This window comes from Brassica napus, chromosome C3 (assembly GCF_020379485.1).
Source record: "Brassica napus cultivar Da-Ae chromosome C3, Da-Ae, whole genome shotgun sequence".
NCBI classification, from domain to species: domain Eukaryota; kingdom Viridiplantae; phylum Streptophyta; class Magnoliopsida; order Brassicales; family Brassicaceae; genus Brassica; species Brassica napus.
In genome coordinates this window covers 26,746,800-26,769,300 of record NC_063446.1, presented here as the reverse complement: position 1 = coordinate 26,769,300, position 22,501 = coordinate 26,746,800, and the positions used below count along the sequence as shown (strand labels likewise).

General features: G+C 36.5%; 5 protein-coding genes across 6 annotated transcripts; 3 read left to right on the top strand and 2 right to left on the bottom strand.

Moving 5' to 3' along the window:
• The first annotated feature begins 370 nt into the window (after positions 1-370).
• Positions 371-2,935, top strand: BNAC03G37920D. Its single transcript, XM_013829310.3, has 9 exons — positions 371-521; positions 612-749; positions 1,109-1,211; positions 1,286-1,345; positions 1,525-1,587; positions 1,686-1,886; positions 1,990-2,080; positions 2,163-2,377; positions 2,550-2,935. The coding sequence occupies exons 2-9, from the start codon at positions 637-639 to the stop codon at positions 2,640-2,642; spliced, it is 939 nt and encodes a 312-aa protein (XP_013684764.1). The 5' UTR covers positions 371-521; positions 612-636; the 3' UTR covers positions 2,643-2,935.
• A 2,887-nt stretch (positions 2,936-5,822) lies between these two features.
• On the bottom strand, positions 5,823-9,558 carry LOC106389117 (L-ascorbate oxidase homolog). Its single transcript, XM_048753022.1, has 3 exons — positions 9,184-9,558; positions 7,384-8,490; positions 5,823-7,106 (listed from the first exon to the last, which is right to left on the bottom strand). The coding sequence occupies exons 1-3, from the start codon at positions 9,429-9,431 to the stop codon at positions 6,806-6,808; spliced, it is 1,656 nt and encodes a 551-aa protein (XP_048608979.1). The 5' UTR covers positions 9,432-9,558; the 3' UTR covers positions 5,823-6,805.
• Positions 9,559-12,881: 3,323 nt separating this feature from the next.
• Positions 12,882-15,223, top strand: LOC106386012 (L-ascorbate oxidase homolog). Its single transcript, NM_001315895.1, is given in 3 exon segments — positions 12,882-13,180; positions 13,428-14,537; positions 14,616-15,223. Coding segments are annotated over 3 exon segments (1,668 nt in total). The 5' UTR covers positions 12,882-12,929; the 3' UTR covers positions 14,923-15,223.
• Positions 15,224-16,255: 1,032 nt separating this feature from the next.
• Positions 16,256-18,074, top strand: LOC106389116 (WPP domain-interacting protein 3). Of its 2 annotated transcripts, XM_013829308.3 has the most exons (3): positions 16,256-16,483; positions 16,576-17,343; positions 17,449-18,074. In XM_013829308.3, the coding sequence occupies exons 2-3, from the start codon at positions 16,578-16,580 to the stop codon at positions 17,943-17,945; spliced, it is 1,263 nt and encodes a 420-aa protein (XP_013684762.1). In that variant the 5' UTR covers positions 16,256-16,483; positions 16,576-16,577; the 3' UTR covers positions 17,946-18,074. The 2 variants fall into 2 exon arrangements, with proteins under 2 accessions (XP_013684762.1, XP_013684761.1); XM_013829307.2 differs by having other exon boundaries at positions 16,333-17,343.
• Positions 18,075-18,088: 14 nt separating this feature from the next.
• BNAC03G37880D (uncharacterized WD repeat-containing protein C2A9.03) lies at positions 18,089-21,346 on the bottom strand. The gene is made up of 10 exons (XM_013829306.3): positions 21,123-21,346; positions 20,569-20,756; positions 20,320-20,487; positions 20,148-20,234; positions 19,877-20,011; positions 19,664-19,774; positions 19,474-19,565; positions 19,283-19,388; positions 19,041-19,127; positions 18,089-18,948 (listed from the first exon to the last, which is right to left on the bottom strand). Exons 2-10 carry the CDS (start codon positions 20,722-20,724, stop codon positions 18,535-18,537), a joined length of 1,356 nt encoding a protein of 451 aa, XP_013684760.1. The 5' UTR covers positions 20,725-20,756; positions 21,123-21,346; the 3' UTR covers positions 18,089-18,534.
• Positions 21,347-22,501: the final 1,155 nt, after the last annotated feature.

Here is a 22,501-nt window from a genome sequence, read left to right as displayed (position 1 = left end):
TGTGCACTAATGCACCCATCTGATCTTTACTGCTAAATTACTGCAAACTTACCCGGACGAGCTAGCTCAACTGAGAGGTCAGGAGTTCGAGTCTCGGGCGGGGAGGAGTGTCCAGGACTGCAATGGTACAGACGCAGACTGGTTCCGGACCTAGGAGGGGATTAGGGCCGAAGGCCCGAACCCCGCCTGGTTAAAAAAAAAAAAAAAAAAAAAAAAAATACTGCGAACACATTAGCAAAAAGAAGGACTAAAAGGGAGCGAGGAGCTGTATGTTTAAATATGGGCCATTTAGGAAATCTACGAAAGCCCACTCTGACCCAGAAAGCCTGACCGGTTATCTCAATTGAACCAAAACCGGATATTTTTTGTTTTTTATTATGAAACGACGTCGTAACACGCTTCTTCTCCCTAAGTCGTCCAGATTTGAGGATCGGAGGGAGGAGGATATGAATCTGTCCTTTAGTTGGATTTGAAAACTTGATTGATCCATCAATCTCCGAGTACTGATCTCGATTCCACAGGTTCATTACTCATCTTTGAAATTCGCAGATTGTTTCGTTGAATAGTTCGATCGCGAATCACGATTGATTTCGTTTCTGTTGATTTCTCAGGTAAAGATTTGTTTCGTTGACGAAGATGATGAAGATGAGAATTGGCGTGCTGGCGCTCTTGGTGGCTCTCTCTGTGGTTGAATTTGGATTGGCTTCTCCTAACACCGTTCCTGCTTTCCTCTGGTCTCCGCATCTCCAGTTACGCCTCTCTATACTTCTCATTGTCGTTATGCAAACCCATCGCGATGAATCTTACAAATGTCTCTGCTTTCTGATGTGATCGGAGATAACTTCGATGCCCATTTGATAAAGTCTGAGACTTGTGAACTTTTTTTTATTTTTGTCTGATCTGTGTTGGAACTAACTCTGCTTGCTCCTTCCTCAACAACCCATTGCGACGAATCTTACAAATGTCTCTGCTTTTGGATGAGTTTGGAGATTATTTCGATTCCCATTTGATAAAGTCTGAGACTTGTGGACTGTTTTTGTGTGATCTGTGTTCGAGTTGTGCCGAAGATTACTGGTTTTGATTGGTTTGGTTTGGCTCTTGAAATCAGGGCTGGTAATGGTGAGTTGGATGAGGCCGTGAATTATCAGGTCATGTCTGCTAAGGATCTAGTAGGTTCTGTGTTCACTCATGGAGGATGGTCAAACTTTCTGGTATGGTGTTCTTCTTATGGTTTCGGTTTGATGTCATTTGGTTTTCTGATTTTATTGCTATCTCGTTTGTTTAGTGCTCGGAGAAGAAAGTTGAGCAGCCTGTTGATGTTGCACTTGTGTTCATTGGCAGAGAGGTAAAGATATCTTCATCTATGAGTCAATGATGTAGGAGCTTCGTTTCTTGCAATATTATAAATGGCCATTTGGATATTTCTTTTCTTGTTTTGGTATTGTGAAGAAATGAATCCTTTCTCTTATGCATCTTGTTTGCTATGCTATGAGTTCTAATATTCGCATCCTCGTTCTCCTGCAGTTATTGTCTTCTGATGTGTCTTCGAAATGGAACTCGGACCCTTCCCTTGTTAACACATTGAATGTAAGTGCAAGTTTCTCCTTTCTTCAAAACATATCTGACAATGTTGTTTTGTTTTAACCTCTGCAATCATTTGAACATCCAAATCTTTGTTTCAACAGAATCTATTTACAGCGTCGAACTTCTCATTGGCATTCCCATACATTGCTGCGCCAGAGGAAGAAAGGATGGAGAGTTTGTTGCTTTCAGGGCTTAAACAAGCTTGCCCTCACAATGTAGGAGTTAGCAATATTGTCTTCTCAGATTCTTGCCTTGTTGAGGATGGAACAATTCAAAAACTATCAGACTTGCAGTCTTTCAAAGTAATGTCCATTGCTCTTTATTTTTTTTCGTTTTCACTAGTTGCCTACTCAACAGTATAAACCCTATCGTTTAGTCCTAATATACTCTTAAAATAATTGACAGGATCATTTGCTTGCTAGAAGAGAAACAAGGAAAGAAGGAGAAACCGACTTGGTTGTGCTCTGTTCTGAGGGTTCTCAATCACATTCAGAGCGTACGTGGAAAGATCAGTATATCAAAAGAATGTTATAATTCGAGAACATTGACGTTAAACAATTTGTATACCTATTCTGCAGGTGAAAGCATCTCCGAACTTGTTAGTTCAGTAGAACAATCTGGCAGCAAATATACAGCTCTTTATGTTTCTGATCCGTACTGGTACACATCTTACAAAACCCTCCAAAGGTTTCTAGCTGAAAGTGCGACCGGAAACAGCAGCTCTGTTGGTGTTTCCACAACCTGTGATGAACTTTGCAAATTCAAGTCATCACTTTTGGAAGGCATACTAGTGGTGAGAAAGTTACTCTTTGTTACGCTTCTGGTTTCTATTTTCATTTGTTAGCAACTCATATCGGACTTACTTTGATTAATGTATAGCAAATATGATTCCATCTGTATTAGGTGATTAAAAGTCTCTTGTTTATGTCTATGCCTCGTTCTGATTTTTTTTTTTTTTTTTGCAGGGAATCGTTTTCCTTCTCATCTTGATCAGTGGACTTTGTTGTATGGCGGGTATTGATACACCAACTAGATTCGAGACTCCTCAAGATTCTTGAGCAGTTGACCCCTTAAAGAGTCATCCCCACCTTTTGCTTTGCTTTGCTTTTTTGCTTGCGACGGATCTTTTCTTCTGCATAGTGCGTACGTACGTTGAAAAGGTATTTCAATGTCGATGGTTACATTACTATATGCCATATAAAGTCCCCTTGTAACATTTATTCATCTTGTATGTGAGTCTTTCCTAAATACTATAACTTAATAATGGAGAACAAGTCAAAACCAGAGAGATCTTTGCTATTTCTTTTATACTGCAATACTACATTCTTTTATATATATACGTTGTCATTTCTTTTATGTGTCTTAATTTATCTTTAATAGCGAATATATAGTTTGTATATGTGATTTTGTACATATTTCTCATATCCAATGTATTTTGTTAATTTTTTCTCTATAATAAAAATGGAGTTTACTCGGATGTATTGTACTCTTTAGAATAAGAAGATATAGAATACTATTTTTTCTTTTTTAAAAAATAACAATTTCTATTTTTTTTTTAAGTGACAATAGATTAGAGTGGAATTATTTTTTCTTTTTGATCAAAAAATGGAATTTTTTTTTTTTTTTTTGGGCGAAAAATGGAATTACTTTTAAATGCTATTATAGAGGGAAAAAATAGCAATACGGAAATGCTCTTAGTCGTATCACATGACATGTTTACTATCTTGTGTTTTGTTTTGGCGGTTAAGAGAAAGTAAATGAGAAGAAATGGTTCAATAGAAATTAGAAATTGCATAGAAATTTTTTTGAATAGCTAATAAAATATTATTGAGTATATTATTTTATATCAAGTAAAATATATTGAAACCCTTCCTTTTGTGCTAAACACAGCTTAAATGGGATGATATAATTATTAATGAACAAAATATTTGAAATGTGAAATGCATTTTTTAAGTTTCTTTTTTGTAAAAAAAGCTTTTAAATTAAAATACTAAAAAACATACAATGTAAAGTTGAAACAACCATAAAGTTTCAGAAAATTTGATGAGACATGCTTCATATTCAACCAAACATTAGCTTACAAAAGGAAGATTTATGATTCATAAGCTTAATGAAACATGAGAAAGATGAAACTAGTAGGAAGAAGGAAGGTAGTTTCCGCGGCCTCGACGACCCTGTTACTTCTTTCTCTTACCGTTTTTCATTCCATATCTTGAAATTTTTGGAATGGTTTTATTGGTTTTCCATTTCGTGACATGTTGAGGTTTGCCGTAGCATCATTTATATATTCTCTTTCATCATCATGCTCATTACAAGCAATTTGAGTGACATGAGAGCTGCCATGTACCGAAGAGTATGGAGAGACCAATGAATTATCCGCTGAAACCAAGCTGGCCTCAAAGACAATAACCGGGGATGGAATTTTTTACGTTTCTTGGAACATCATTTGTTTCACCAAGACATACAACTTATTATATATAAAAAAAACTATTTTGTGTAAAACTACGGTCTGTTCTTTTAACTCTATGATTTGATATTTTGCAAACTCATCACATATGCTTGGGTCCTTATGGTCCCTCCGTCCCTGCATGGACCTGTTGACAAAATCATAAGATCAATCTTTCAGATTCTCTGGTTGACCTATATATCTTTATAAAGAAGAGCATTTGTAAGGAATCTAACCGAAAATGAGTGTTTTATTCATCTTTTTGACATTATCTTTTACTAATATTATATATATTTTTTACTTTACACTTTAGTAGTCGAATTCTTTATTTTTATTCAAACTTTATACTATGGCTTCTAATGGTAATTTCGAATGGTAACGATCCGAAGTGCACTGCACCACAATTAATGATAACAATTCTCTTTTACATATATATACACAAATTTTTTTGAAACAAAACATATATTACACATATATCTAAGACATTTTTGTTACTATTAATTTGCACCGCAGTTATCCGGCATGTTACCATTTAAATTCTACAAAAGTGAATAATAAAGACATTCTATTGTGGAATTAAGAAAATGTTTCATAAGCAGCATCTACTTACAAGGTTAATGCTTAAAATGATACTCCATCTGTTTCATAATAAGTGTCATTGTATCTTTTTTTTGTATACAAAAAATGTCACTTTACAATTTCAATGCAAATTATAGTTAGTTTTAGCTGAAAATTAATTGCAAAATGCATCGGTTTTATAAATAATTTTATTTATCTCAAATACTATTGGTCAGAAAGATATAATTAATAACAATTTACATATATTTCCGTTACTTTTTTAGTTTGTACGAAAAGTGTCAAAGTGACACTTATTCAGAAACGGAAAAAATACTAGTTAACAATAGTGAAGAAAGTGAAATAACAAATTTGATTCATCTCTAGTTTTTTTTCAATACGTAAATCACAGAGCGTTTTTAAATCACAGAGCGTTCTCATTTCTTCGCTTTATATTACAACTATATGTTGCTGTTAACTTATGACATGTTATCATAATAATTAAATCAATATTTTATAAGAATGAAAACTGTAAAAATGTACGGCCACGCAAGCGACATACATACTCGAGCTGGTCCTTTTTTAGCATTTCGATAACTTTAAGATTCCACGTTCTGATCTGAGTGTATAATAAATACTTGTACATACTTACATGTTTATATATTGATGCCCTTTCAAGTACCTGTCGGGTCGGGATAACTAGGGGTACTCGTAAAATGTTAAGACTCCTTTCTTCTTTCAAAAGTGTTTCCGATACTTTATTACTTTCTCTTCTTCTGTTTCATTTTAAATATTGTTTTGGATCTATTCATACAGATTAAAAAATAATTAATTTTATATATTTTTTATATAAAAATACAATTACCTATAGACCTAACTATATTTCAACCAATAGCAAAATAAATTATTGAATAAAATTAATAAATTTTGCATTAAAAGTTTAAAAGGATATTTATTTTGTAACAAAAAAATTTTTCGACGACGACACTTAATATGAAACGGAGGGAGTAAATGTGAAGATTTATTTTGCCAAGGGGTTTACAAATTTGAAAGATGTATTGATATGACTATGTATGTGTCTGGCCAATATAATACACTGGAAAACTATATCTAGTGGCACATCTATGTGTGACTTATCATAAAAAGAAAAACATGTGTGTATGCGTATTGATATGACTATGTATAGTACGTGTATGTGGCCCATATACCTCAATGGCATCTGTGAAAGCTGTAAAGCTTTCGCAGCTTAAGAAAATTAATACAACGAGGATGGAGAAACAAGGAGGAACGTTATCTCTTTTTCGAATCTCTATAATTCTGCAATCTTTATTTTATTACAACTGGTTTTACTTTATTTCATTATAATTTTAGGGTTTTGCATATCTACGGCCTTCAAGGGGGAATAAATAAAAAAGAACGCATCTCAAATCTGCTCTCTTTTTATTTATTTTTAATTCCCTCTCATCTCTCTTCACCATCTTCTATATAAATCGAGAGCGAATGAGTCTTGTAGTATTCATAATCTACCCAAAGAAAGCATATGCATATTCCTCCTCTTTCTTCTATATTGTTTAATTCAGGATAAAAAAACATAGAAAAATATGGCTGCCATATACTCATATATGCATTTCTTGGTATATTGGTTTTCATAAATACATCATACATGTGTGTATAAGAAGGCATATGTGACCAAAGTAGTGTGCAGCCAAGGATGACTTGCCGATTTGAAATATATTTTTAATACTTTACTAAGACATCTTTTCAGTTTCAAATTTGTCTTTGGAGAGGCTATGAAGAAATTACAATTTATTTCGTATTTTAAAGAAAAAATATGATCGGCAAGTTTTCCTTGGCTACATCTTTCTTTGTGTCGCGCAGAGGTGAGTGTGGTAAGATTACAAGAGCTCAAGCTGAGGAACAAAGCCGTATAACGAGGTAAGTACAGTCCACACAACATTTTTTATTTTATTTGTAATAACAACCTTAACAACTTATCTTTATGCTTATAACTGTTGAGATAATGCAATTGAACAATAGTCTCTTGTGTTAGAATGAGGATTATATTAGTGAAACAACAATTGGATCTTGTAGTTATAGTAATAGTATGTTTAATGAAATTAGGAAAGGGTTAATTAGTAACATAATACACTCACTTGTGGAAAGTATATAATTTTACATATTCAATTATAAATACATAAAACTTTGTTGAAGTGAGTTTAATTAAATAGTGTAGGGTGTAGGTAAGGGCAAGCCCTTGACGATGCCGCAAAGGTTGGTGTTGAGTGGGATGTTGTACTCGTCTCTTAGCGATTTTTCAGGTGATAGAACACTGACGTACAGTTGCTGTCCCAAGTATCTTCTCTCCCAGTTCTCTGATCTGATGTTCCACATACCGGCGTTGTCGAATGTCAAGAGGATAGCTGACCACGACTTGGGGTACACTTGCACGGTGTGTCTGCTGACCGCATCGAGCAAGTTGTAGTTCTTCCTCTTCTCTGGTGTCCATTTTCCTGGCTCCGAACTGTTGAATAAACATTAGAGAAAATGTCAGGATCTAAAAGGAATACTACAAAAAAAAACATGTCGGATGGATTCCGATAGACAAAATAAAATTTGTAGAAATTCGTCAAAAATTTAATTAAAATTTTCCGACCAAATTTCTTCAGAAATCTGTCAAAATACTTATTTCGACGATTTGAGACGGATTTAATTCTCAAATCCTACTTGTTTTCTTGTAGTGATAATGCATATTTTTTATTGAGTTTTGAACTAGAATTAAGTATAGGAATGGAGCTTACGCGACGGCGAAGAAGGAGTAACCATCCAAATGGAAGGACTGCATGCTCTTCTCGTGGTTCTCGAAGACAATTTCGACAAAGGTACGGAAAGTGATGTTGAGGACATTAGGCTCAACAGTTAGTGTTGTGACCTTGGCTGCTGGCTCATCCTCGATGACATTGTATTTAAAGACCTTCTCGGACATCTCAAAGTACTCAGCAAGCTTCAAGGGAGTCTCGGTGTCAACGTGTGATACACCGTTGAACCCGAACCTGACCTTTCCGTTCACCACACTCTTGGTGTTGGCTAGCTTGATGGTACGTGTGATGTTGATCTTTCCGTAATGGTAAGATCCTTGCGGGTTAGGTCTAGCCGCGCTTGCGGTTAAGTTCCACCTGAAGGATCTGTACTGGTTAAGAGACCAAGCCCAGCCCACTGGAGCCTTGGGGAGTTCACTTGAAGGCTGAACATTGCTTCCCTCGTAGCTCATCACACCAACAGTGCTCACTTCCTTCTTGAGGAACCTAGTGGATGCAACCATGTAGTAGTTCTTAGCCGCTTGGTCAGCGGTGACAAGAACAGCAAAGCACTGTCCGACGTGGACGTCTAGTGAGTCGTAGTCGTTTTGGAGAACGTGGGAGCCTTCCATCTCAACAAGCTTCATCTTGTGTCCTTGGATCCTGAAGTTAAGAGTGGACTTGAATCCAACGTTACAGATTCTGTACTTGTAAGTCTTTCCTGGCTTCATGGTGAAGAGTGGCTTGTCCTGTCCTCCGACTTTGCCGGACTTACCGTTGATGAGAACGCCGTCAGGGGAGCCAAGAGTACGGCCACTGTCGAGGAAGTTCTTGAGAGCGGTGTGGCTCTTGGTGTACCAGTCGTTGATGAGGACGGTGTAGTCGTCTTCGGGGTCAGCGTAAGGGACGGGGATGAGGAGACGGCTGTTGACACGGAGGCCACCGAAACCACCGGAGAAACGGTGAAGAGCGGTGGATGGGTAGTAGAAGTAACTACCGATTTGGTCCTTTGGCTGGAAGTGGTAAGTGAAGTTGGTGCCAGCTGGGATTGGGCATGAGGTCCCAGTCACACCATCTTGCCATGAGTTCTTCCTGTGCTGGAGACCACTCCTGCCATGTCACCGAACCCATATATAGTCAGGACTCAATATCCAAAGTTACAATGAAAACTAGTCATAAATAGTTGTGGCATAAAACCAAACCTAATGCATAACTGAACCAAATGTGTTTGAAAGTCTTTTTGTTTGTATTATTTTAGTTTTAACCAATTTAATAAAATTAATTAAAATATTAAGTTTTATTCGTAATATAGATGTCATTATGTCAAATTGATATACTTTGTTGTTTCAATTTTCTTAAAAAATCTGAATGGACACCTTAACAGACTTTTCTCAAACCAATTAATTTTAGTAATCCAAAAAGTTGTCGATTTTAATTTGATTATGATTTTCAAACAAAAAAAATATGAAACAAATAAACAAACTAAGACCTATTTTTCATTTTTTTCTAACGAACCTACAACTTTAAAGATTCGAAAAAAATTCATTGTAAATTGCAAAAAGAAAACAACGATTTGAGAACTTGCATTTGGCGTTTGACCTTGGTAAAAATGTATTAAAACATTAATATGTGAAAAGCCTTTTGTCAAAAAAAAAAACATGAAAAATGTGTTTCGTACGTTAAAAATATGTTTTGTTTTGATTAAAAACAATATTCTCATGTAAAACGCCTTCTCCATTTAAAACAATAGAGATATATCAAGAGAACAAAATAAACAAGAAAGTAGAGGAAATGATTACGAACCAGGTCAAGAGGAAAGGCTCGTCAAGGTTGTTAAAGACATTGATGACGACATTGTTGTTAGATGTAGAGTTTAGGTTAGGACCAGGGAACTGTCCGTTGATGAGAATCACCTGTTGAGGGATTCCGAGAGGCGAGGCGGTTCCGTACGTCACGTTCCACGTGTAGTAGAAGTAAGGATCGCCGGCGTTCACCAGCGCCACCGTCGAGACAAGGCACACAAACACCGTTAAAAGCTTACCACCCTGCATTATCTCTTTTCTACTTCTTTTTATATATTTTTATTGATAAATTAACCCTTTCCTACATAAAAATTATTTTTTTTCTCAAAAGCAAGAAGAGACTATGTTCCCTTGCTCTTGACGAGTTTTTTTTGGTGATGTCGTGATTAACTATTTATGCAAGTGAAAGTACCTTGGTTTGCACGGAATCGTTGCCTAATCTTACGCTTCATCTCTAATTCTTTGTTCCTTTTTTGTTTTTGTTTTTTTACTATATGTGTAAGTTCTATTTTTGAATCTCTTTCTTTGGTTCTCATGGATTTGAACGTTTTGAACAAACACACAACTCGGGTCATATTCTAATAATGGAAATATTCTCAAACGATCGATGCTAAATTAACTAACTCACAAAGTGTGTCATGGAGTTATTTTGTTTGTTTTAACATGCTTTAGCTACTGTATACACACGGAAAAATGTTGTGGTCTCCTAACAAAACTACATAAGTTACTACACTTTGTAAGTTTAAGATTAAGGACTCGCATTTTTATTCTTGATATATATATATAATTTTTTTAAAAATAGCTAATGTATTCTAGGAACATTGCGTAGAGACATGTCTCTTCATTCCTACTAGTAATTGGTCTAATTCACATCCAAAATTTAACTCGAAAATAAAAGACTGTCACATTACTTAAATATTATCCAAATCTTCGTTATCCAAACAATGTGAGACATTTAATAGGCCCTATTGAGATCTGAGTTGAAAATGTCTAATGAAAACATGTCAAACCCAACATTTCGGATTACCACAACAGACCACTTATACATGATCCATAAGTAGAAAAATGTTTATATGAGAAATGTCAATAACTCCACATCAGGCTGAACGGCAAGGTGAACTTCCTCCAGTCATGTATTATCATCCGTTGGTATATCACTATATATATGTAAAGATGATCTCCAACACGAGCTATATGTACAAAGTTTAGATGAAAATAAATATATACAAAGTGATATATGTATTTTATCGCTGAATTTCTGTTGGTTTTAAGTACTTAGTTTTTTTACACATTGCACCCTCTGAATAGTATCCGATATCTGTAAATATACTAGTCGAGAACTTATGAATTTGACGGGATTTACCGTCCACTTGGATGCTTTCCATTCACTTCCTGGCTTGGATCAGCCGTTATCTTTTGTGAGAGTAAAATGATCAGTATACTATGATGAATTGATGATAGGTCAACATTAAAAAAAAAACTAAATAAAGATCTCTACTGATCCTAGGTGGTCTATAAAGAGTTATTCTTGGGTTCACGAACCAATAGAATTTCATTGTTTCAAATTCGATATCTTTTAAAAATGAAAACAAAATATTGTCAAGTTATATTATGTTTTTAAAATAAGAAAAAGTAAAAAAAAAATAGTAGTTACAGAAAAAAGAATTAAAAAAAAATATTTTTAACGTCGTCAGCAAAAACCTTAAATCATAATCCCTAAACCCTAAACTCTTAGGTAAACCCTAAACCCTTGGATAAATCATAAACTTTAAATAAAAAACACTAAACACTAAAATCCTAAACCCTAAACCCTTGAGTGTTTCAATGTTTAGTGATTTTGATTTAGAGTTTAGGATTTATCCTACAGTTCAAGCTTTACCCAAGGGTTTATGATTTAGGGTTTAGGGATTAGGATTTAAGATTTAATGTTTTGCTGACGACGTTAAAAATATTTTTTTTGTAATTACTACTGTTTTTTTATTTATTTGTTTTTACCTTTCAATTTAAAAAATATAATATAATTTGACAATATTTTATTTCTTTTTTTAAAAGATATCAAATATGAAATAAGACAATCTTAGAACATCCCCATTAGTGAACTTATGGGGGGTTCACACAGACTCCCAAAAAAAATATTAAAATAATGAACAGTGATGAACCTGTCCCTTCTCAGTTCTCCCCAGTGAACCTGCGTCCGGCGAGTTCATCACTGTTTCGCGGATCCCACGACACTTGGCGACCCGCGATTGGTTCGATTTTTTTTTTAAATCAAACAAAAAAATTAATAATAAAAAATTATAAATTTGAACCCCAAGAAAGGATTCACTAATGAGGATGCTCTTATTGGTTGGTTAACCTATAGGTTCATACTAGGCGGTGAAACCGTCGTCTGTAAACCCGTGGTCATGCAGGTTATGGTGAACGTGCAATCTAACTAGAGATCTCTACGGAAATTGAAAGCTTAAGTGTATACTTGTTTTTATTTATCATTTTAGTATGTGTCAACTTTTATTCAGACTGCTCATCAACTTGCATGTAATATTTATCTCTAGCTAATTGCTTTTTGTTTTGTAAAACTATGATACTGTTATTGGAGGTCTTGGAACAGGGAATTGGCTGTTGATTAGAATGACTTGTATATATATATATAGACTTTTTCTTGGGTTCACCCTCTAGGGTGAACCTTTAGGTTCAACAACCAATAGAAAGTTGTCATTTTAGATCTAGTATCTTTTAATTAAGGAAACAAAATAACTTGTCAAATTATATTATGCTTTTAAAATAAAAAATAAAAAATTAAATAAATAAAAATAACAATAGTTCTAAGAAAAGATTATTTAAAAAAAATATTTATTTTTAAGATTTAGAGTTTTGTATTTAAGATTTATAATTTAGAATTTATCCAAATGTTTAGGGTTTACCCAAAGGTTTAGGGTTTACCCAAGGGTTTAGGGTTTACCCAAGGGTTTAAGATTTTCCCAAGGGTTTAGGGTTTAGGATTAGAGTTTAGGGTTTAGTGTTTTGTTGACAACATGTTTAGTGTTTTTCCAAGGGTTTAGGGGTTTATCCAAGGATTAGGGTTTACCCAAGGATTTAGGGTTTACCCAAGGATTTAGGGTTTAGGATTTGAGTTTAGGGTTTAGTATTAGAGTTTAGGGTTTAGTGTTTTGTTGACAACATTATTTTTTTTTTGAATTCGTTTTTTATATATTATTTTTATTTATTTTTAAATTTTATTTTGAAAAAATAATATAATTTGCCAAGTTATTTGGTTTCCTTAATTAAAAGATACTATATTTAAAATGACAATTTTCTATTGGTTGGTGAACCTAAAGGTTCACCCTAGGGGGTGAACCCAAGAATAACTCATATATATATATATATCTATAACTTTTAAGCTTCATCACATGACTAAAGTTTGTCTCTCTCATAATTTCTTAAAAAAATCCAAAACAGAAAAAGTTTCAAAGACATGGAAACCAAAGCCAAACATAGAAAGAAAAAAAACTAAGAAAAATTTAACACCATAAATAGGGAGAGGTTGACCTTCAATATCCCAAATATGGACAAAAAATAGCGAAATGAGAGGAGACCCAAAGAAGACCAGAAAAACCAGGAGAAAATTCGTCTTACAATCCCTATAAAAATGCTCTCAAACATTTCCTCAACTCGAAATTCAAACCTCAAAGCATAATCAAATAACAGTAAACAATTAATACCCTCCACGAAAAAACATAAAAATTGTATATGCGAGGGGTTAAACTCTTAGCCGCGTGTCTCTACTTGGCCGCAGCTGCAACGGTGGTGGTCCGAGCAGAAGACCCTTACTTCCACCATGTATGGAACGTGACCTATGGAACCGCCTCTCCTCTAGGCGTTCCACAACAAGTCATTCTAATCAACGGCCAGTTCCCTGGTCCTAACATCAACTCTACCTCCAACAACAATGTCATCATCAATGTCTTCAATAACCTAGACGAACCCTTCCTCCTCACTTGGTATATAACCATTAATTTAACCAAAATAATATCTACAAATAGTATTTCTCGATTTATATACATGTGTTTTAATCATTGTTAAGATAATTAAATGTTCTATAGATAATTAGTGCCAAACATTTAAACCGATTTTTTAAACTGATTTAGCTTCCGATCTGATCCTTAGAAAATTTATTATTTTGTTATATGGCGCTAAACCTATTTGTAGAACACTGATTTTAATAATATTTATCTTGCCATGTTTTAGGAATGGGATCCAACACAGGAAGAACTGTTGGCAAGATGGGACACAAGGGACTATGTGTCCGATCATGCCCGGCACCAACTACACATACCATTTCCAGCCTAAGGATCAGATCGGAAGCTATTTCTATTACCCGACCACTGGTATGCACCGTGCTGCTGGTGGATACGGTGGTCTCCGTGTCAACAGCCGTCTCCTCATCCCAGTCCCTTATGCTGATCCAGAAGATGACTACACTGTCCTCATCGGTGACTGGTTCACTAAGAGCCACACTCAGGTAAAGAAATTCCTTGACGGTGGTCGTACTATTGGTCGTCCAGACGGTATTGTCATCAACGGAAAGTCCGGGAAAGGCGATGGATCAGACGCACCACTCTTCACCTTGAAACCTGGAAAGACTTACAGGGTTAGGATCTGTAACGTGGGTATCAAGACATCTCTCAACTTTAGGATTCAGAATCACAAAATGAAGCTCGTTGAAATGGAAGGATCTCACGTTCTTCAAAACGATTACGACTCTTTGGACGTTCACGTTGGCCAGTGCTATGGTACCATCGTTTCTGCTAATCAAGAACCTAAAGATTACTACATGGTTGCTTCCTCTAGGTTCTTGAAGAAGGTTATTACAACAACGGGACTTCTCCGCTACGAAGGAGGCAAAGGACCCGCCTCTTCACAGCTTCCAGCTGGTCCTGTTGGATGGGCTTGGTCGTTGAACCAGTTCCGATCATTCAGGTGGAACTTGACCGCAAGTGCAGCTAGGCCTAACCCTCAGGGATCCTACCACTATGGAAAGATCAACATCACACGCACAATCAAGCTCGTGAACACTCAGGGAAAAATCGATGGTAAGCTTAGGTACGCATTGAACGGAGTCTCCCACACAGAGCCCGAAACTCCGTTGAAGCTCGCCGAGTACTTTGGTATTACCGACAAGGTCTTTAAGTACGATATCATCACCGATGACCCGACCCCGGAACAGATCAAGAACATCAAGATCGAGCCAAACGTTCTTAACATCACTCACCGTACCTTCGTTGAGGTGGTGTTCGAGAATCACGAGAAGAGTGTTCAGTCTTGGCACTTGGATGGTTACTCTTTCTTCGCCGTCGCGTAAGTGAAACAATTAAACAAATACTAACTTGCGTCACAAGTAACATCTCGTTTTAACCTAATTGTTATTTTATAAAGTGTTGAGCCAGGGACTTGGACTCCAGAGAAGAGAAAGAACTACAACCTCTTGGACGCAGTGAGCAGACACACAGTCCAAGTCTACCCGAAGTGTTGGGCAGCGATCTTGCTCACATTTGATAACTGTGGAATGTGGAACATTCGATCTGAGAACAGCGAGAGGCGTTACTTAGGACAGCAGCTTTACGCTAGTATCTTGTCTCCAGAGAAATCACTTAGAGATGAATACAACATGCCTGAGACAAGCCTCCAATGTGGTCTCGTCAAAAACACACCTAAACCTGTCAACCCTTACGCTGGAGCCTAAGTTAACTTTTACAAAACAATGCAACAAAAGAGTTTCGATTATTCTGTTCATTTGATCGATGAGAGGCATTTGCACGATTTACTTTCCTGTTATTTCATTATTTTTACTTTTATCAAATTGATTTTTAAATAGTATCTGGTTTATTCGTATATACATGAAATTGAAATGTATGTACGTCTAGACCTTAAGTAATTTTGTTCTTCTTCATTTAAAAGACGCATTTATCTTTCGTTTTTTGTTCCTCACATTTTGTAACACCTATAAAATTTTATCTAAAATCTTGAATGAAATAAGCACATAGATTTATCTAATTTCCAAACTCCAAAATTCACCAGCTAAAGAGCATCATTATTGATGAATTCATCAAAATGAATTTTAAGCATTAAGATATTAACACACTGAAATAAATTAATCATGTTTAGTAAAATTCGTTTTTTTTTGAAAAAATATACCAATTGAAGAGAGAGAAGTTGTTTTCGAGTTTTTCCTTTTCTTTTTCTCTCATATCTCTTATTTAAAAAAAAAAACTTTGTCAAAACTATTAAATGTTTGATGTCCTAAGAGCATTTTTATCCTACAAACCCATAATGAGTCTCTTAATTGTTTTTTTATAGTATTTAAGGAATAAAATTGATTAAGAAACTTGAGTTTTTTATGTCTCTATTGCAAGTCTTTTATTTTTGGGTTCTTAAAAATAAAATAATATTAAACATATTTAATTAAAATTAAAATTGTTTTATTACATAAAACATAATAAAAGATAACATTTTAAACATAGACTTTTAAATAAAAATATGAAAACAAAGATTATTACAATAAACGAGAATTATTTGAAAGAAGCATAGGAGATCAGTTGTTGTCTTCATCTTCTGAGCCGTCGAGTAGACACCATCGTCGAGTCCGGCTAGGAGAGCCGATCGTCGATTCCTTTCAATTCCGCCGAGAGAGAATCACCGTCGATGCTTTCGAGAGAGATCGAGAAATCGAAGAGGCGGAATGAGAACGAGGAAAGAGAGAGGAAGAGAGAATGAGCAGTATGCCAACACGTGTCTCACAAGACACGGTTCTTGTGTCCCTTAATTAAGGGACTTCTTTTATTAATTACTCAATTTTCATTTAATTTTAAAATCTAAAAACCTTAAAGACCCATTTAACATCCCACGATAAGGATGCTCTAACGCTGTTCCATACAATTGTATTCTAGTCATACGAAGTTCTTAATAAAAATGAACCAAAGGAACAAAAAAACTTCCAAGGAAATTAAAACTACTTAAACGGGCTTGAAAAGAACTTAATAGGCTTAATGGCCCAATATATTGGGATCATAATATAAAATTTGTCTCCCAATACAATTCCGACAACATGTTCTAATCCAGATCGGTCGGCCAGCTGTGCGCAGTGGGTTTATGTCATGTGGATCCCATGTTTGATATTCCTGTAATAATTTTAACTAAACCTCAATAATGTCGGCGGCTTTCTCCGTCGCATGACCATTGATTCTCAAAAGTCTTTTAGCTTCTTCTGTCAACTCTCAAAGGGAAGCCTTCTTTTGTTCAAAGTGGTACGCTCTTCCGCTTTATCCAATTGCATTTTTTTTTTTGTTGCAAGTTTCTGGATGATCGTTGAACTGGAATTGACGTTATATGCCTTTAGGAATGAATCATTCAGTCCCTGAATCTGTGGAAGGTATTGGATCACCTCAACGATCCAACAGCGTTGATAGTTTAAAGGCTGAAACACCGACGAGAAAAGGATTCGGTTTGAAGAAATGGAGAAGGATCAAAAGAGATGGTCCTGTGAAGGCCGAGGCTACTACTACACCTGCTGATGATGAAGGTAGTAAATTGCTGAAGCGTGGGTTGACTGGTTTGGTGAATCCTCCTTTGAAACATGTGGACTTGTCTTCTGTTGAAGCGAGGCAGAGTAGTGAAGGCTCTGTTGGATCTGTGAATATGGCTGTGCATCATCATCATCATCTTCAAGGTGTGGCAAATGGGTTTAGTCCAGATCCGAGTTTTATGTTTAGTGTAGGCCAAGGTTTTGAGAAGAGTGAAGAGGGTAGCGGTAACTCCGTAGCTGCAAAGAATGTTGTAGGAGGGAAGATTGTTTCAGGTAGTGAAGGGAAGATCTGGAGGGATACCATCAAGAATGCAAGCCAGAAGCCTTGTTCAAGCATGGATTCTGACTTGAGAAGTAGTGATTTTGTGTTCTCGAGTGGTGCAGTTTCTGCTGCGAATAACCACGGAGGGAATGATGAGAGGAAGGAAGTCCAAACACATAGCAGAAGCGAGAACGGGGAACAAGATGAAGATGAAGATGGAGATGGTGAGTGTAAGGAGGAAAACCATTACTGGGCAGACAAGGATCAAATTGCAGATTCTATCAGAAACCTTGCAGCTTTGCATGATGCTCTTTGGAAAGGTTTGGCACACAAACCATAATTGCTGATGTTGCATGTCTTATAGGACACATGTTATGCTGTTATATGATGTTTCTAATCTAACTATGTGAGTGAAACATGTGCAGAGCTTAAAAGCTTCCAGGAGCTTGGTAAGGAATCTCTACCATTACCTTCGGACAAGCCAAGAAACGAAAATTGTAGAGAAGAGAAGTCAACCTCCTCAGGATCACAGGTACTGATCTTGAAGCAGAAGGTAAAACATCTCCAACACAAACTCGAGGAAGCCAGAGCTGATCTCAACGAAAAGGAAGCGAGGATCCAAGAACTTGAATACTCAAAGATTGAATCTGAGCTTGAAGGCGTTTTCCGGAGAAGGATGGAAGCTGAAATTAAGCACTTGGTGCTCACAAGATCTCTGAGTTCATCACTACAAGTACTCGAAGAACAACCGAGCAAGGTGCTTTCTCTGACAGAAGATCCTGAACCAAACCGTGGAAACCTCTTGGGGAAAACATGCAAGTCAAGTTTCTATTTCTTGACACAGTTGATCTTGCTCGTCTTCATACTTCGTTTACTGGTCCTCCAATGCTCTCCTGCTTCACGTTTAGTTATACCAACTTGAAAACAATAGATTTCATCGTTCATGTTGTGTCGTCAAAATCATTTTTGTTTTTTTTTTTCATATTTTCAATCAAGTATTCAGAACATATACCATAAGAAACAGTATCGAAATATACATTTCATTTCACTATTGCTATTTACGAGAGAGAGAAAACTTACTACTATTATTAATTTATTAAGGTGTTTCTCGAATTATAAAGGACAAGAGATTCCATAGTAGAGTTAAAGCATCTCCCACATTCTAAACTCAGAACCAGCTCAAAAGGATCTTTAACACTCGAGTTTCTACAACAATCACAAATACAAGAAGAGAAAAGACTCACAAGCGACCAAACAGAGGACCAGGGTCCAGATTCAGCAACATCATCTAGTCTTTGCCACCAAAGAGCCAGCTCTTTCTGTACACATCTTGAACGAGTTTGAAGCTTTAGAAGACCAGACATAAGTATACAACACATCAGCCGGTAAAGTACACAAAAAGACACTAACTACTAGCACTTGCACAACACATCTATGGTTTGCCTCTGTTGTGTTCACCGGTTGCTGTATGAGCTCTCTTTTATTCATTGACTGTATACTTTTCTTCTCGCTTAAAGAAACGAATCAAGATAGGAATAGTTCCTGCGCCGATGATACTCAAGGAGGCTACCGTAAGTGCGGTCCCATACTCCAATGAAGAGCGCCTCTGTGTCAGGGCTGAACGATATTCCGGAGATCTCCCCAAAGAAGTCGATTTCCTGCTCTGTTTCATAACCCTTTGAGACGTCATAGACGTGGACGAAGTCGGCTGGTTCGGCCATGGCCATGTATTTCCCATCGGATGTGTAGCGGATTGACCGGATTGCTCCAAGGTTACCCTTCAAGACAGCAACGGATTGAGATAGGTTACGGATATCCCATACACGGCAGGTCTTGTCCTGGTTTCCAGTTGAGAAAGTGAATCCATCAGGATGCCACGCCGAGGCAAAGGAATAGTCCACATGTCCTGATAGTGTTTCCAGCGTCTGTAGAGTACATTCCAAAGATTTGAGCCATTATCAATCACGTGGTGACCAACCATTTGAGACTAGTTTACACACTTTGAACCAGGATGTACCTTTCCCGTGTTGGGGTCTACTATAAGGCCCTCTGGATTGTCCCCAACAATAGCCAGTAATTTACCATTAGGACTCAAGGATGCGTGCTGTACCAACAAACAGGAAACAAAACAATGTTAGATGATTCAGTTCACATACATTTTATCACTTGGATTTGGTAACTCAAATTATATGTCCTAAGTATAAGAGATCAGAGCTATGCTAATCACAAGCAAAACCATGAAAGAAGCAAGGACTTTACATTCACTGGCCAAGGAAAACGGAAATGCTTAACAAGCTGGTATCTCTCCATGTCGAAATCTCTAACTCCACAGTCATTATTCGAGGCAGTAAAATGAAGGGCGCCACTGTGAAAAGAAGACAAAAACAAAGTTAGAAACAGTGACTCGAATGATTTTATGTGGACCCTCAAGCAAAAAGACGAGCAAAAACCTGGGTTTGTTGTAAATCTCAATAGCATTGGTAATAGCATTATCATCATAAGTCGTACGAGAGCAGAAGCTGACGCCCGGTCTATCAAGATGCTGAAACCAATGTCGAAAGTGGGAACAGATGTAGCTCGTCAATGAGAATGCCCGCAGCCAGTGTGACTAATCCGTAATCAATAAACCTAGAGTCTTACCTTGCAAATAAGTTCTCCTTGAAATCCACCAGCAACTAGAAAGTCGTCTTTTACTGCAAGTGTGCTCACTTGAGTCTGCGTAAATCCTTCCAACAAACTTCCAGGATGTTTCTAATTGCAAGAATCAAGAAAAAGAAGAAAAGCAAATCAGAATCCAAATTATAATAATGTAGTTACATCTATGTGGAACTTCACATTCTGACAAGAACGAACCTCAGATGGTGCAACATGACCGCGAACATTGAGAACTTCCTTCTTTCCGGACGTTAGAGAAGAATAATGTGTCAGCAGGAAATTGGACATCAGATACACGTCGTGCTTGGAAGTTGCCCACACCAGATTCCTCAACTATGAAACACACAGATTGTTGATCAGATGGAACTATTTAACTAGTAGATAAATATAATGTCCTCAACCATGTAAAAGAACAAGACAATCAACTAGTACAAAAAGGCTAAAGAACTCTGAGCACAAAAAAGAAAACCTGGAAATGAAGTATGGTGGATTTAATAGATCTTGAATTCCGCCAAAAGTCATAGAACTGTCCCCCTTTCTGTGTGACCTTGCAAACCTGAATCCATGCGAAAAAACAATGATGCATTAAGTAGCTGTGCTAACAAAAGAAAGTGGAGGATGAGAGAATTAAAAATCCTTACTTTTTCGGATGCTTCCCCGGAATTGGGGACATTTTCATAGTTCTTATACTGCTCTAACCTAGTTTGTCTGTATTTCTCTCTAGAAATACTAAGCCTGTCCCAAGGAATCCCCTGAATATCTTTCCCTTTCCGAGCTTGTTCCGCCGAGGTATCAGCTATTTTATTATTCTGAAAAAAAAAAACACAAAATCAGAAGCTGAAACAGAGACGATAAGGGAGCATAGCCAACCAATTAGATAAGTAACATACAGAGTAGTCAAACTCCTCGACATCAGAATCAGAAGCAGCGAGATCATCATCATCATCGGCACGGAACTCCTCATCCATATCATCTCCCACATCTTCCATCTCATCATCCACGTCTTCGATGTACTCAGCCGGAGCATCCCCTTGGTAATTAGACATTTTCCTTTTAGCAGAGTAGTAAACAAAAGCACCTACGTATATCAAACACATTAGTAAAAATCTCCAATAGAAGAAACCACCATACCAATAAAAAAAAAACTCTACATTCCTAAAATCCAAAACTAGGCATAAAGATACAGACTTTGCACATCAAAGAGTAGTAAACTTTGGCATGTTAACTAAAACAAAAATATTGGATTAAACATGCAACTAATCAATCCTCAATATCTAAAACCTAACCTACAAAATTGAAAAAAAAAATTACATCTGAAACAATTGGATTCGCCCAGTTCATGCGCAATAACACAAACCCCTAACAAAATCACACCATCCAATTTTAGACATACGAGGACGATTCAAGCCTTAATACAGTAACAGCAGATCAAAGAGGGACAAACCCTAGGAGGATTGGGAGGAATCAAATCTAGAACGAATTGTTCAGTTCTTCGAATCGATCTACGGCGACGAGACGGGATCGGCCGCCGGAGAACAGCCCAAGATGGAAACGCGACGAGAGAGAGAGAGAGAGAGAGAGAGAGAGAGAGAGAGCGAGAGCGAGATGAGATTTATCTTCCTTGCTTAATTTTTTATTATTTTATTTTTAATTTTAAAAAGTTATCTGAAATCTAGTGATTGTTCGGGTTAATTAATTAAACCATATCTACAATTTTGATAAGTCTTTTTTTTGGTAAAACAATTTGATAAGTTGATAATAGGATTTGGTTTGAAAATATGTTGTTATGACGCATTCACCCTTGCTTATATCCGGCTACAAGTTTAACAAAAATGTAAATTTGACTTAGATTATGAGGATAGGTATGTCTTTGTTCAAGATATTTTTTGGGTTAACATTATCTTTGGGACATTTATACTGTACACTTGCTTTATATAATCAGCAGAAAAAAAAATCACGTCGTGTTATGGTCCCATCCACTACAATATTCGGGTTTTTTTTCATATGTTTACTCTCAGACAACTCACTATTCCATGTACATTCAATCTCGTTTGAAGACTGCAAACTTTTATGTTGATGCAGCTCCGACAATATCAAATCAACTGCAATAAGATTGATTTGACTATTTAAACAAAACTATCTTATTTTCCGCACATATATACAAACATTCCCACTCGAACCAAACGAAAATAACTCAACACGGCTTGGTTATATTTCACGTTTAGATTCGAAAATGCATAAAGTAGTAAACAAGGCTAATGAAAACCGGTTCTTTCACTGTTGTAGACTCTGACACTGTACGAGTTCCGAAATTTAGCAAAAAAAAAAAAAAAAAACACTTTGAACGAGTTGGGACGTGGCTAGCCGCTAGCCTAACATTTCTGTTGGATTTTTAAAAGCTCTTTTGGTTCATTCTTCCCTGATGTCCCTGGACTTTTTGGATTTATTGGGCATGGGTCACATACATGGGCTTTGAGACTTCAAAACGGCCCAAATCCAGAAAAAAAAGAATGCGCCGTTGCCGGGATCGAACCCGGGTCACCCGCGTGACAGGCGGGAATACTTACCACTATACTACAACGACTTTGCTGTTTTCTTAAGCCATTCAAAATATAAAACGCTCTCTGGAATATAGTGCAGTATCTACTTTCATACATTCTGTTGGATGTTGGCTTTCAATTTTCTATCATCAAACTGTTTTTCTTTGTCAATATCAAGTCCCAATCTAACACAAATAGAAACTGCAATGTGAAATTATGAATGCCATAAATCGTCATCACGAATATATACATGCTTACATGCATCATGGACATGGTAAAATTG

What these genes read in the sequence shown, in the direction of transcription:
- BNAC03G37880D (XM_013829306.3), bottom strand. Translation starts at nt 20,724, where the DNA reads ATGTCTAATTACCAAGGGGATGCTCCGGCTGAGTACATCGAAGACGTG. An exon ending in AAGGAGAACTTATTTGCAAG is followed by an intron (nt 19,566 to 19,663) that starts GTAAGACTCTAG and finishes CATTGGTTTCAG; the next exon opens with CATCTTGATAGACCGGGCGT. An exon ending in GTTTTCCTTGGCCAGTGAAT is followed by an intron (nt 19,128 to 19,282) that starts GTAAAGTCCTTG and finishes TTGTTGGTACAG; the next exon opens with CACGCATCCTTGAGTCCTAA.
- LOC106389117 (XM_048753022.1), bottom strand. Translation starts at nt 9,431, where the DNA reads ATGCAGGGTGGTAAGCTTTTAACGGTGTTTGTGTGCCTTGTCTCGACG. An exon ending in GAGCCTTTCCTCTTGACCTG is followed by an intron (nt 8,491 to 9,183) that starts GTTCGTAATCAT and finishes GTGACATGGCAG; the next exon opens with GAGTGGTCTCCAGCACAGGA. An exon ending in TACTCCTTCTTCGCCGTCGC is followed by an intron (nt 7,107 to 7,383) that starts GTAAGCTCCATT and finishes TTTATTCAACAG; the next exon opens with TTCGGAGCCAGGAAAATGGA.
- BNAC03G37920D (XM_013829310.3), top strand. Translation starts at nt 637, where the DNA reads ATGATGAAGATGAGAATTGGCGTGCTGGCGCTCTTGGTGGCTCTCTCT. An exon ending in CTCTGGTCTCCGCATCTCCA is followed by an intron (nt 750 to 1,108) that starts GTTACGCCTCTC and finishes TCTTGAAATCAG; the next exon opens with GGCTGGTAATGGTGAGTTGG. An exon ending in TTTTGGAAGGCATACTAGTG is followed by an intron (nt 2,378 to 2,549) that starts GTGAGAAAGTTA and finishes TTTTTTTTGCAG; the next exon opens with GGAATCGTTTTCCTTCTCAT.
- LOC106389116 (XM_013829307.2), top strand. Translation starts at nt 16,566, where the DNA reads ATGCCTTTAGGAATGAATCATTCAGTCCCTGAATCTGTGGAAGGTATT. An exon ending in GCATGATGCTCTTTGGAAAG is followed by an intron (nt 17,344 to 17,448) that starts GTTTGGCACACA and finishes AAACATGTGCAG; the next exon opens with AGCTTAAAAGCTTCCAGGAG.